The sequence below is a fragment of the Alosa sapidissima genome, chromosome 1 (genome assembly GCF_018492685.1).
Source record: "Alosa sapidissima isolate fAloSap1 chromosome 1, fAloSap1.pri, whole genome shotgun sequence".
Taxonomy (NCBI): domain Eukaryota; kingdom Metazoa; phylum Chordata; class Actinopteri; order Clupeiformes; family Clupeidae; genus Alosa; species Alosa sapidissima.
In genome coordinates, this window is record NC_055957.1 from 43,382,469 (window position 1) to 43,396,147 (window position 13,679).

General features: G+C 42.2%; 2 protein-coding genes across 2 annotated transcripts; both read left to right on the plus strand.

The window, feature by feature from the left end:
* The first annotated feature begins 4,702 nt into the window (after positions 1-4,702).
* Positions 4,703-10,061, plus strand: LOC121712319 (retinal homeobox protein Rx1-like). The gene is made up of 4 exons (XM_042096486.1): positions 4,703-4,787; positions 5,971-6,400; positions 8,223-8,497; positions 8,702-10,061. The coding sequence occupies exons 2-4, from the start codon at positions 6,121-6,123 to the stop codon at positions 9,173-9,175; spliced, it is 1,029 nt and encodes a 342-aa protein (XP_041952420.1). The 5' UTR covers positions 4,703-4,787; positions 5,971-6,120; the 3' UTR covers positions 9,176-10,061.
* A 1,821-nt stretch (positions 10,062-11,882) lies between these two features.
* Positions 11,883-13,029, plus strand: LOC121704976 (retinal homeobox protein Rx2-like). The gene is made up of 3 exons (XM_042085640.1): positions 11,883-11,892; positions 12,002-12,126; positions 12,331-13,029. The coding sequence occupies exons 1-3, from the start codon at positions 11,883-11,885 to the stop codon at positions 12,802-12,804; spliced, it is 609 nt and encodes a 202-aa protein (XP_041941574.1). The 3' UTR covers positions 12,805-13,029.
* Positions 13,030-13,679: the final 650 nt, after the last annotated feature.

The following is a 13,679-nucleotide window of genomic DNA, read 5'->3' on the forward strand; positions in this document are numbered from 1 at the left end:
TTCTGCCATTATGTACAGTAGCAAAAGGAGAAAGCAGTCACCCCACCTGGCCTCAAACCCCAATACAATTAATTACAAATATAATGCACTTGCTTGCTATATAATGCTTGCTTGCACTTGCTATAATGCCCTACTTAGTTTATTTGGTATGGCCATATGCGAGTCCGTTATGGTACAATGTTGCCTCAGGGCAACATGTCGTTATTTGTAATTTCCTATGACGTCTACATTGATATGTTATGAAAAGTTGTTGATAATACATCTTTACTTATCAATAAAGGTTTTTTCTTCATGATTTACTGGAAGTAAAGTACTGAGAAATGCAATTTCCATGAGGGAAAATGTGGCGTTGCAAGACACCTGCACAGTTCCTGAATGAGGAAGCAAAATGACTGTGAGTCATGTGACTTCTTTCTTGCAGTTGCATTGGATTAGCCTGACGAGCCAGACCCACATTAAAATGTAGGGTCTGGGCACTCACCGTTCGCAGTGCTCAGTCCGAGGGGCAGGATAATCAGTTGTCTTTCAAATTCCCTCTGCATGCAACAGGACAGCGGCAGCGCTATGAGTCCCATGCGTTTCCCATCAGCGGAGCTAGTTGGCCAGTTCAAACGTTTGCCAACTTAATAAAAGCTTAACTCGTGTCACACTGTTCGCCAACAGCAACATCCATCTTATTTGTTTTCAAGTAGCAGGGAATTCAAGCCAAACCGTTGCAACTCTGCCATCAATCATTATGTTAAGCCCACCTAACGACTCTATACACGATTTCATTGGCCTGATTGAGTTTCGATTTCTGGAGCTCACAAGCCAATGGAGAGTTGCTAGACTAGCCCTGCTGCGCCGCTAGGGGTGCGTCTAGATTTCTAGGCTAGCACTGGATAGTACTAGAGTCAAATTAGCAGTGGCGTAACTATAGTAGGTGCAGCAAGTGCAGTCGCACCAGGGCCCGTGACCTTCCGGGGCCCGTCGCTACCCCCGCCGTGCCTCCTTTTTTTTTTTTATAGAACTTTAGAATGTTAGAGCACGGAGAGTGAAGCGTCACTTTGACGATCTATCGGAGGATGAGCGCTTAACCGATGCAGAGAGATACTTCAAAGTGCAGGTATTTAATGCAACTCTGGACATCATCATCAGTCAGCTCTCCCAAAGATTTGCAAGTATGCGGGAAACTTGTCATGTGTTTGAGTCTTTACGTCCTATGACCCTTCAACTCGCAGGTGATGATGAACTGCTTGAAAAGACAAGACGTTTGTCAGACCATTATAGCAGGGACATTGCACCGACATTCCCAACACAACTCCTCTCATTCATATGAATGATTTTTTGTTTTGTTTCTGGAAGATTAAATAAGTTAGGCTATACATTAAGTTTTGTTTCTGCGCAGTGCGAGTTTATAAGCAAGCTATCTACGCTTGCAGTTTCAGCAGAGGGTTGAAGAGGCGCATTGAGTGTTCCCATAATTCCATGCGAGTTGATGTTAATGCAGTAATATTAGATTACCCTGGCCTGCAGGCTTAAAAATTTTTTTTTTTTATGTTTTCACATGTAATGGATATGTAGTCGTGTGTTTTTTATTTGAAATTGTAATCTGTAACTACTAAACTACTTCGGTGTCTCAGGCCCTTTGCATAAACAATTGAAGTCACCCTTAATTGCGTGTGTATGTTGCGCAGTCTGCCCGAAATTAAGCGGTCGCCCGCGGTTATGAGTCATAAACAAAACATTTTAATGGTGTTCGGGTAAGTTGCGGGCGGGTCTGTTAAAATTAATTAATTAATTAATATTTTCTACAGATAGGCCTACTTAAAATATCACAAGAAGGCTAGCATTAATTAAGTAAAGCATCAATACAGTAAAGTCAACAGTAAAGAATCTGAAGATGCGAGTTAAAATAATAGACACCCCTTCAGGAAAAGCGATATAGGCTATGAGAAATATTGGGAAAAGTTCTTGATGAAGATGACAGTAGTACAAGTTATGGTCTATGTAGGCCTACTTCTTGCTAAGCCATTTAAAAGTATGACAGCCAAAATGGGCAGCCTGCAGGAATAAATGTTATGGCACAGACTACACAGCCATATCTACCGGTATGTAGGCCTATAGGTTCGCGCATGCATACAAGTTACCTTAGTCCGTTGTGTTTGTGCCTTTAAACAGTGGATGTGCTTTAGTAAAGCTTTGTGCTTCATTCAGAATTATAAACCAGTTCTTACGCTAACGTTTTGACCAGCAATTTATCTCTCTTGCCTACCTTGCCTCACCATTTCTGTTTTCGAAAGAAAAATGTATGTCCATGCCCTTCAAATCTTATCTTCTAATCCTTGGTGGTTGCGTGCATGCTTGCGCTCTTATTCTCATTCTCTCTCCTGTGCAAACATTATGTCCTGCATGCCTACTGCGTGTAGTTCTACTGCATAAAGTTTCGCAAATAAATTAGTTTGTTTTACAGAAATGGCCTACTGTCACACTGCATGCAGGCTATAACCAAAAGCACACATTTTGTAAATAAGCGGGTCGGGTATAATTTTGTCCTAATTACTGTAATATTCACGGTCCGAGTTGCGGTCGGGTTGATTAAAATATCGGGCGACCGCGGGCCGCTTGTGACAAAACCCGCGCAGCACTGGTGTGTGTGTGTGTGTGCGCGCGTGTGCGTCCGTGTGTGTGAACATTGGTGGTTCACATGCACAAGTGGCAACATGACAACATGAACTGACAACATGAACCGTGTGTGTGTGGGGGGGGGGTTGTACATTGTGTGGGCATGCATGCATGTGTGTGCGAGCATTGAGATGACAAAAAAGTGTGACCAAGTTGAATAAATCACTCAAATTCAAATAAATTAGTGAATTTCATGTGTTCAAATGCCTTTTGTGAAGGATATCATAAGGTCTTGAGGCAATCTGATGAAAAATGGTAATTTATGGTACAGGGAATGTGTAAATCGGTCATTTTTGACTGGAACAGTGTTAGAAGGTTAATTTGTCTCCATCTCCTACTTCATCCCCCACTCTTGCAACTTTTGTGTATGCAAATTAGTGTGTGCATGTGTGTGTTTGCTTTTGTGTATATGTGTGCTTCTCTATGTGTGTTCTCGCTTGTGAGTGTTTGTGGGGGTAATGGTGTGTGTGTGTGTATGTGTGTGTGTGTGTGTGTGCGCGCGTCTGCGTATCTGCATGTGTTTTATGTCTGGGTGTGTGTGTGTGTGTGTGGGTGTGTTCGCTTGTGAGTGGGTGTGTGGGGTAATGAGGTGTGTGTGTGTGTGTGTGTGTTTATGTGTGTGTCTGTGCATGCGTGTGTGGGCATGTTAGTGTGTTTGTGTTTATGTGTGTGTGCCTATGTGCATGCCTGTGTGTGTATGCATGTGAGTCTGTGCCTGTGTGTGTGTGTGTGTATGTGCATACGTATGCCTTTATGTCTACTGTGTGTGTATGTGTGTGCGTGTGTGTGTGTGTGTGTGTGTGTGTGCCTGCTTAGTGTAGGCACTAAATGTACACATATATTTATTTATTGTATTGAATTTCACGAAACTTGGCATGCATTCAGAGGGTGTCATAATGATCCTACACTTTAAATTCTGTGCAGTTTTGAACCTGTCAGCCAAAGATAACTACGATTACAATGCCTTGTTTTTGATTTTTCATTTTTAACTAGGTGGCGCTATACCTCAAATGAGTGGATATGGGATGTGTGTTGACATGGCCTCATGGCCTCATGGTCATCCTAGGCCCTACGGTTCTCGAGATATTCACAGAAAACTGTGTCTGGCCATCTACAGGCCAGTCGGTGTAGTCACTAAATTTACAAATAAATTCATTAATTGTATGGCTCCCCAACGGAATTCCACGAAACTTGGCATGCATTCAAAGGGTGTCAAAACAAAAAACAATGGTTCCGTGACATTCTTGTGGGGCTACATGCCCAACAAGTTTAGTGCACCCCGGTCTTTCAGTGTCCCGGGAATAGTTGACACAAAATTACTGAAGAAAAAACAAAAAAATCTGGAAGAAAAATACTGACTAAACCTATATGACCGACGCCACTTTGCTGTGTGGCGGTCATAATAATTATGTTATTATATCGGATATGCAGGTAAAAATGTATTACTCTCTTCAACTTGCTAATGAAATGTTACTTTTTATACAAATAAAAAAACATTATATACAGAAAATGTAGATGTTTGTTTTTACCTATGTCCAGACTGAGATATGAATTTCATAGCCAGTGCCGCATCTATGCACTCTCATGAACAAGATGTACCTTCAGTACAAACCTCCATTATCATTTGAACAAAAGATTTTTGCTGAAGAACTTTTTGTTACAGCTTCATTAGTCAGTGCGTGTGTGTGTGTGTGTGTGTGTATGTGTGTGTGTGTACGAGAGAGAGAGAGAGAGAGAGAGAGAGAGAGAGAGAGAGAGAGAGAGAGAGAGAGAGACTGGAGCAATTACTTGACCATAACCCAACTGCCATTCATCCTTAAAGAGGCAGGATCCCTAATGAACAAATCTCCAAAGCTCTTACAAAGCATGTCCATTTTGGCCGTCGTGCACCACCAGTTGCACTCCGTTACCAAGACGCCGCTACAAATGATTCTGGAGGCCTGAAGCCTGATTCATTTTCAACAATTTTTTTTGTAATCAATTTTTAAATTTTAATAACGTTTATCATGGTCATTTTGGAGGGATTTCAAAATCAAATTCTTAGTTTTTGTTGACCTTTTTGTCATTCCTTGTTGGACACAGACCAAGTGAATCACTGAAGATAACACTTGAAGGAGAAACAGGTATGTTTTGATGTTTACTATGATGCCATACTTATACCCCCACCTACAATCATACTTTGTCTCACCTGGACACATGGAGGTATTTCTACAAGCCTACAAGCTGTAGTGGTTCAGTTTGTATTGGCTAAAATTGTATGGAAAGTTTATGGAAAATCACATGTACTTTCATTATACAAATAAAACTATAATCACATGTATAATGTATGTATTTAAGTTTTTTTTCTTTAGATATGATGAACTATAATTGGATATACCAGTTTGTGCACTGTATGCATTCTTGAACCAAGAAAAGTTATATTTGCTTTATGTGAGCTGACATAGTGTATGACAAGCGAGACAATAGAGGAAAAAAGAACAATAAATTCTGTGTGTCGAAAGATTCAGGGAAGTATAATTGCACACATTAGTGTCTACACATTAATGTCTCCTCATAGCTGTGGTCTGGCATATGGAGCTGGACAATGTGCTGGAAAACTTGTCCCAGTGTCCCAGTTGTCTTTTAGTAGAATCAGTGAGCCGTAAAAAATAAAGGGTCAAAGTTGTCTGCACTCATTTACTGAAAGAGCTCTTGTGGAAAGAAAATATTCTGAGCAGGATTGACAGCTACCTAGTAGTGTTCAAGAGAGAAGTAGCAAGAGTAACTGCTGATCTCCCTCACACCACTGATACACTTGGGATTAGAAACAGTAATAGGAAAAAGGCTGAAAAAATTAATTATCCACTTTATTTCCGAGTGCCTTAGTGTTGCGGAGTACCATCCATTGTGCAATTTTACACAGCATAGACACTAGAAATCTCATAGAATATCATAATTTATGAGTCACCACTTCAAATTCAGTAAAATATAGTCAAAAGTGTAGAGTTAAAAGCATAGTGATTAAGAGGAATTAATTAAAAGGTAAATAGAGAGTTGTTTTTTTACTTTCAGGTTTTTCACACTGTTGATGTTGTTAAATATAAACTCCTATGCAAGCACTAAATCCATACTGTACAGAATCATTCACAATTGCTGTACATATAAATATTTTTTCTGCTTATTACACATGATAACTTTTCAAATATGTAATTTTGGTACTCTTTAAGGCAATCTGTACATCTAAATGAACCTCCTGAACTAAAATTAACTAAATGAACTTCCTTACTGAACTTACAACCACATTATTTTTACATTCTTCTATTTCAGGTCTGCAGTTGGAGCTGTGGGGTGGAGTTAAATTTTTGGTCAATTCTTTTTTTTTCTTGGCCACTTGTGATACTTGTGAAGACAGCCCACTCTCTCAGCTTCCTTCCTGTCTCACTGCCGAGCAGTGGTTCTCGGGCGCCGAGAGCTCGGATGCATCTCTCACTGGACGCCACACCGACCATGGTGGATGGTGACTGCCTTGCATCAGACAACTACCACGACCTAAAGGGCGGCAGCTCCAGTGTGGGAGGCCGAGTACACAGCATTGACGTCATCCTGGGCTTCAGTAAAGACCAGGACCCCCTGCTCAACCCAGTCGGCACTGGTGGTGTCCAAAAAATTGATATGCTGCAGGGCAAGCAGGGCCCCACTGAACTGTACGGCCACCTGCCAGGGATCACAGAGGCCCAGCCACAGACAGAATATCAGGGTGAGTCCTCGGCAATGTCTACTGTCTGTACTGCAAGTACGGGATGTACAGTAAGTCCAGTACTGTCTCACTTCAAGTAAATTAGATGGTAGTACAATACTGAGTTGTTTTAAAACTTTGACCACAATGTAACAAATTTCAATGTAATATTTTATTTATAAAATATGTCTCCAAAAGATGTTTAACTGTTTAAATCAAATCTAAACTAAAGACATTTAAAGACACATAAAAAGCTTAGATAAATCAATTTATTTAATGTTTATTGAACTGATGCAACAGGGGTGACCTTTTTACATCAAGGTTGGCTCTGCTTCTGCCAATCCTGTTTAGCAATTAGCAGTTAGTTCATTTGATCTCTCACACTCTGACCTCACAGCATCTTAACAGTGTCACACCTAACACAATCAAGTACTCAAAGCCTTCATTAATTTGCAAGACAGCTTTCCTAAACACACATGCATTGACACTGACACGCACACGCACACACACACACGCACACACACACACACACACATACACACACACACACACCTGATCTGAGGAAATGGAGAATGTCTTGTCACCAAGAGTTTAGCGTTCCATTACATCACTGACTAACGAGTTAAAGGGGAGATGGTGACGTGGACACAAGACGTATTTGGCAAGCCAGAGCCGCTTCCATTGGTTTTAAGGCCCAGAAGTCCGGGTCAAATTTAGATGTGGGTTAATCTGTGAGAAAAAAAAAAACGGACAAGGAGGAGACTTGCCTGATCCAGTTTATAGTCCATAAGTTATGGATCTGTCTTAAGGCAGATTTCCTATCTTTAGACATCACATAAAGGCTTTGCAGCTTACAGAAAGCATACATTATAAATTCACACTCACATGCACACACTTACCCTCACCTTTCTCCACCCCACACACATATGTCTTGGTCGTTTGCTTTCTGTGCACTGACCTAATGACCATTAAGCCTGCTATAATTAGATTAATATAACTCATTATTTCTGCTATATAGCAACATGTGCAGAGCAGAGGGCTTCCATGTACTTCTCAGAAAAGATCTTTCCCTGCCTCCCCTGCTGTTGGGAGAGGAAAATCTCCCTCTCTCCTTCTCTCTCCTCCTCATTCTCTCTCTCTCTCTCCCTCTCTGAGGCTCTTAGTAGGATTACAACAAAGGGGGCCTGAGGTTTATAGAAGATTGCACAGATCTGTGCAGGTTGCATCTGTTGCTCTGCTATAAGCAGCAAGGCTTTCAACGTTACATTGAAAGCCTTGTGTAGTTGCTGCCACACAACTTTCTGTTTTAAGGGGCCATTTAATATGTTTTGCAAGCCATGTGGGCATGAATACACGCAGCTATGGTAGGAGGGTTTGACGCTCGCCATATTTTGGCAATGCAAGGCAAGTGGCATGCCATGCATTTCCAATAGGGGTGCATAGTCCGTGTGGCTTGCGTAGAATATGAACAGATTCTTAAATACTGTACGCGTGTGAGAATTGCATGCCCTGTAACTTAGACCATGTCTGTATTTCACAAATGAACTGAGAAGAGATGCCGATGCTGTTTTTAAAATGAAACATGCTTCAGCCAATACCATGTTAGTTAGTAGTTTTTTAAGAGCTAAGAGGTGTTTTCATAGGAGCACCAGATTTTGCCCTTGTACATTCTGATTCAGTTCTGGAACTCTGTGCTAAATGCATGTGCATTGGAGACCAAGTTATATCTATCTATCGCTCTCTCAATGTCAATCACACAGGTTCAGAAACGTTAAGTATGAGGTGCTTATATTGAATGAAAGACACAAACACTCACATATGTTTTTGTCTGTTCCCACCACAGATCCAGGACTCTTCTCAAGCAATGCAAGTAATGACAGTAACAGTAAGTGCGATGCGGAGCTGTGCGACCTCCAGAAAGGCATGGACACTGATAGCAGGTCCCCCGAGCCCCACGAGGAGGACATGCCCAAGAAGAAGCACCGCCGCAACCGCACCACCTTCACCACCTACCAGCTCCACGAACTGGAGCGTGCCTTCGAGAAGTCCCACTACCCCGATGTGTACAGCCGTGAAGAGCTCGCCATGAAGGTCAACCTGCCTGAAGTCCGGGTTCAGGTCAGTGTTGGTGGTTTAATCTGATCTGATATAATTTAGAGGCTCTAGAACGTATCTATCAGGATTCTGCTTTGATGTTCTTATTCAATGAAGTCCTCTCTGGTGTGTTTTTGAACTTGTTGAATTTTATAAAGTCTCTTTGGATGCATTTATTTACTGAATCTCTCTCTCTCTCTCACACACACACACACACACTCACATTAGGTCTGGTTCCAGAACCGGCGTGCAAAATGGCGGCGCCAGGAGAAGATGGACACCAGCACGATGAAGCTGCACGACTCGCCCATGCTCTCCTTCAACCGGCCGCCCATGCCCACCAATGTGGGGCCTATGACCAACTCCCTGCCCCTGGACCCATGGCTGGCCTCCCCCCTGGCCAGCACCACGCCCATGCACAGCATCCCCGGCTTCATGGGCCCCACGCAGAGCCTCCAGCCTGGGTACGCCCCGCACCCTGGCTACCTCAACACCTCCCCGGGCATGGTGCAGACCATGCAGACCATGCAGACTATGCAGACCATGCAGACTATGCCGCCTCCACCCTACCAGTGTCCTCCAGCCTTCAATGACAAGTATCCTCTGGAGGACGTAGACCAGCGCCATTCCAGCATCGCTGCACTCAGGATGAAGGCCAAGGAGCACATCCAGTCCATGGACAAAACCTGGCCGCACATGTGACTAGAGGATTGGACATCTGGGAGAATGTAATGCACGGAGAGAGCAGCTTCTATGCAGCAGTTCAGTCCAACAGCACTGGATTGTTCTCTGACATTCTAGAAGAATGGAACTGTGTTGGACTTTGTGTGTTTGTTTGTCTTTTTATCCTTTTACATTTTTTTGCAAAGACTTTTACAAGAAAAGTCCCTTCAGACTTTTGTAAAGTTTTCTCAGTTTGATGACCAAAGCGACCTTCGAGATGAGGTGTTGGTAGAACTGCTTGTGCACATGAGGGGCTGCAATGGCACTGTGTGACAGAGTCTAATAAGCTGCTATTTTGATTGGTGTATCACAACAAAGAGGAATTATGACATCAGTGTTTCATGGAACAGTGAGCCCCCCTCCCCCCATCTTGAACTTCATCAATAACAACAGCACCACTGTCAAACCTGGATGGTTTCAATGTTGCCCACACTAACCTGTTCTCTGCTTGTCTGAGGGTAGGTTAGTGGACAAGCCCAAGTCAAAATAAATGGACTTTCTAAACCACATTCACAATAAGTGGTAAAGTTTTAAAGTTTAAACTCACATGCACACATGTAACAGGTAAAGGAATTATTCAATCAATCAATCAATCAGTCTAGGGTTTGTTCCTCGAAAGCATTCGGTTAGTTGACTTAGGCTCAGTTCTTGATCTGTTTAGGTTTAGACATCAGCTCAGTCTTCTCCTTTTGAGAAAAGGAAACGCTAGGCCTTGCAATCTGTCACTCATTAACCAATTTGTGAAGACATGGAGCTCTAGGTGTCTCCCTAACAGCTTTTAGTTGGTAGTCTTTATGCCTACACCTAACAGACGTCACACTCAGTAAACACACCTGCACGCCCAATAGACTTCTTATAAGAAGTTTACAGGACTTCTTCCTGTATGAAAAAATATATAAATATGAATATACTAAGTATGTTATGTAACATTTATATATTTATTGATTGGCACTTCTAAGTTTAAGGTATACAGGGGGACAGAGGTAACATGGTGAGGTAGAGCAATATGTCCTGTTGACAAGTGCTCGTCATGTGGAGGGATTAGGCCAAAGCCGATCAACACTTTGTGGCTGTATCCGAGCATCAGTAGGCTTTTCACCCTAAACGATAATAACATATAGTAAGGAAAAACCTTTTTTTTCAGGTAATTCACTGTCCATATCCGAGGATACTAAATGAATGCTATTCTTTGGCTATCTGCTGTGGTCTGTCTGAGGCAGCAAGGATCACACAATCAGATGTAGGTTGATGATTTCAAACAAAAGTGCATCTTACAATATAACTCTCTGATCATGAACACATTGAAAAGGGCATTTTGTTGATCTCTCATAGCACTGAATATATCCATAAATGGAAAAGATAACTGTGATATTTGTTATTATTGAATGTAAGATTTTTACTGATTTTTACTATCAATGGAAGACAGGTAATGTTTTTGAGAACTCATACATATTATAGATTGTATAAATGCTGTATTTTTTGTTGAACTACTGTGAAATAAGAAAACAATACATTCCGACTGTTATTGTGTCATGACAGTCACAATACTATAAAATAAATAGAATATGTTTTTTTTTTCACCTCACTCTCTTAATATGACAGACAGGGTAGACCTCAGTGAAAGCACTAATAACTCACACATGGGGTTCCTTTTTTCTGGTAAAGTAAAAATAGGCAGTTGTAAATAGTCTTAGTGTATTCACTGTCTGTTTTTTTTTAAACATGATCATGCATTTAAGAATTCTTATGTTTTATTATTATTATTATTATTATTATTATTCAGCAAGTAATGGGTTGCATTCTAAACATGTTTTGCAGAAGATCAATATTTGGTTAGTGAACCATGAAAAGCCAAAGAATATAGTTTTTTAAGTATAGAAACTATTGAGGAGATTTAGCAATGCACTCTGTGAATGTTGTCTGGTCAAGTGAAGGTTGAAAACCCAACATTTTGTCATGCAGTCTTTTGAATACTTTTGAATACCCACCCCTTTCTCTTACATGTGTTTTTGTTACATGTGTTACCTTTAGAATATGTATATGTGAATATTTTTGCACTGACAATTGCAAGACAATAAAAAAGTAAAATAATGTTATATGGCCTTTTAAGAATAATGGTTTTGCTTGCTCACACAACATCCATACCCCTTGTCCACAAGACTCTAACAGTTTCTAGGTGAGTTAATATGAAAGCCTATGAGTCATATCAAATCATATGAAGTCAAAATAATTCCAGATAGCGTAGCTATTTGTTCATTATAACAAACTTGTTGACAGAACCTTTGTGTATCTAGTTAATGGACATTTATGGAAACTCACCCAAATGACCTTGTGAACTGACATGATTCCTAGCCACTAACACAGAGCTTCTCTGCAGCAGGCTGTCCTTTGCACAGTGGCACTTAGCCAGACTGTTAAAAAGATGAGGCTTCAGTCAATCAAATCTCCTTTGACTAGGCTTTCTTAGCTCCTACTCCTCCCCTCCCCCCTATTCCCTTTGGCCTTGCTTAACCCGGGAAGCAAGTGATTTCTTGGTAACCAGTAACTGCTTGAGTCCTCAACAGGTGGACCACAGCCTGTCTCCACACAAGACCATCTGGCAGAGCTACAGTTAGTGTTGCGGACGAGGTGCATAGACAGAAGTGATGTATTTGCTGCTGCAGTTCTTAAGGTCAAATATAGGCGAATGATCTTCAGTTTGCACCTCAGCCTTTCAGAGAGAATGAAGTAAACGTCATGATAGTGTATTTGCTAATTAACTGGCCTAAAAAGCAGTAGCCTGAAAGTTGTGGGTTCGATTCTCAGTTGCCTTGTGCACCACCTACCAGCTCCACGAACTGGAGCGTGCCTTCGAGAAGTCCCACTACCCCGATGTGTACAGCCGTGAAGAGCTCACCATGAAGGTCAACCTGCCTGAAGTCCGGGTTCAGGTCAGTGTTGGTGGTTTAATCTGATCTGATATAATTTAGAGGCTCTAGAACGTATCTATCAGGATTCTGCTTTGATGTTCTTATTCAATGAAGTCCTCTCTGGTGTGTTTTTGAACTTGTTGAATTTTATAAAGTCTCTTTGGATGCATTTATTTACTGAATCTCTCTCTCTCTCTCTCACACACACACACACACTCACATTAGGTCTGGTTCCAGAACCGGCGTGCAAAATGGCGGCGCCAGGAGAAGATGGACACCAGCACGATGAAGCTGCACGACTCGCCCATGCTCTCCTTCAACCGGCCGCCCATGCCCACCAATGTGGGGCCTATGACCAACTCCCTGCCCCTGGACCCATGGCTGGCCTCCCCCCTGGCCAGCACCACGCCCATGCACAGCATCCCCGGCTTCATGGGCCCCACGCAGAGCCTCCAGCCTGGGTACGCCCCGCACCCTGGCTACCTCAACACCTCCCCGGGCATGGTGCAGACCATGCAGACCATGCAGACTATGCAGACCATGCAGACTATGCCGCCTCCACCCTACCAGTGTCCTCCAGCCTTCAATGACAAGTATCCTCTGGAGGACGTAGACCAGCGCCATTCCAGCATCGCTGCACTCAGGATGAAGGCCAAGGAGCACATCCAGTCCATGGACAAAACCTGGCCGCACATGTGACTAGAGGATTGGACATCTGGGAGAATGTAATGCACGGAGAGAGCAGCTTCTATGCAGCAGTTCAGTCCAACAGCACTGGATTGTTCTCTGACATTCTAGAAGAATGGAACTGTGTTGGACTTTGTGTGTTTGTTTGTCTTTTTATCCTTTTACATTTTTTTGCAAAGACTTTTACAAGAAAAGTCCCTTCAGACTTTTGTAAAGTTTTCTCAGTTTGATGACCAAAGCGACCTTCGAGATGAGGTGTTAGTAGAACTGCTTGTGCACATGAGGGGCTGCAATGGCACTGTGTGACAGAGTCTAATAAGCTGCTATTTTGATTGGTGTATCACAACAAAGAGGAATTATGACATCAGTGCTTCATGGAACAGTGAGCCCCCCTCCCCCCATCTTGAACTTCATCAATAACAACAGCACCACTGTCAAACCTGGATGGTTTCAATGTTGCCCACACTAACCTGTTCTCTGCTTGTCTGAGGGTAGGTTAGTGGACAAGCCCAAGTCAAAATAAATGGACTTTCTAAACCACATTCACAATAAGTGGGAAAGTTTTAAAGTTTAAACTCACATGCACACATGTAACAGGTAAAGGAATTATTCAATCAATCAATCAATCAGTCTAGGGTTTGTTCCTCGAAAGCATTCGGTTAGTTGACTTAGGCTCAGTTCTTGATCTGTTTAGGTTTAGACATCAGCTCAGTCTTCTCCTTTTGAGAAAAGGAAACGCTAGGCCTTGCAATCTGTCACTCATTAACCAATTTGTGAAGACATGGAGCTCTAGGTGTCTCCCTAACAGCTTTTAGTTGGTAGTCTTTATGCCTACACCTAACAGACGTCACACTCAGTAAACACACCTGCACGCCCAATAGACTTCT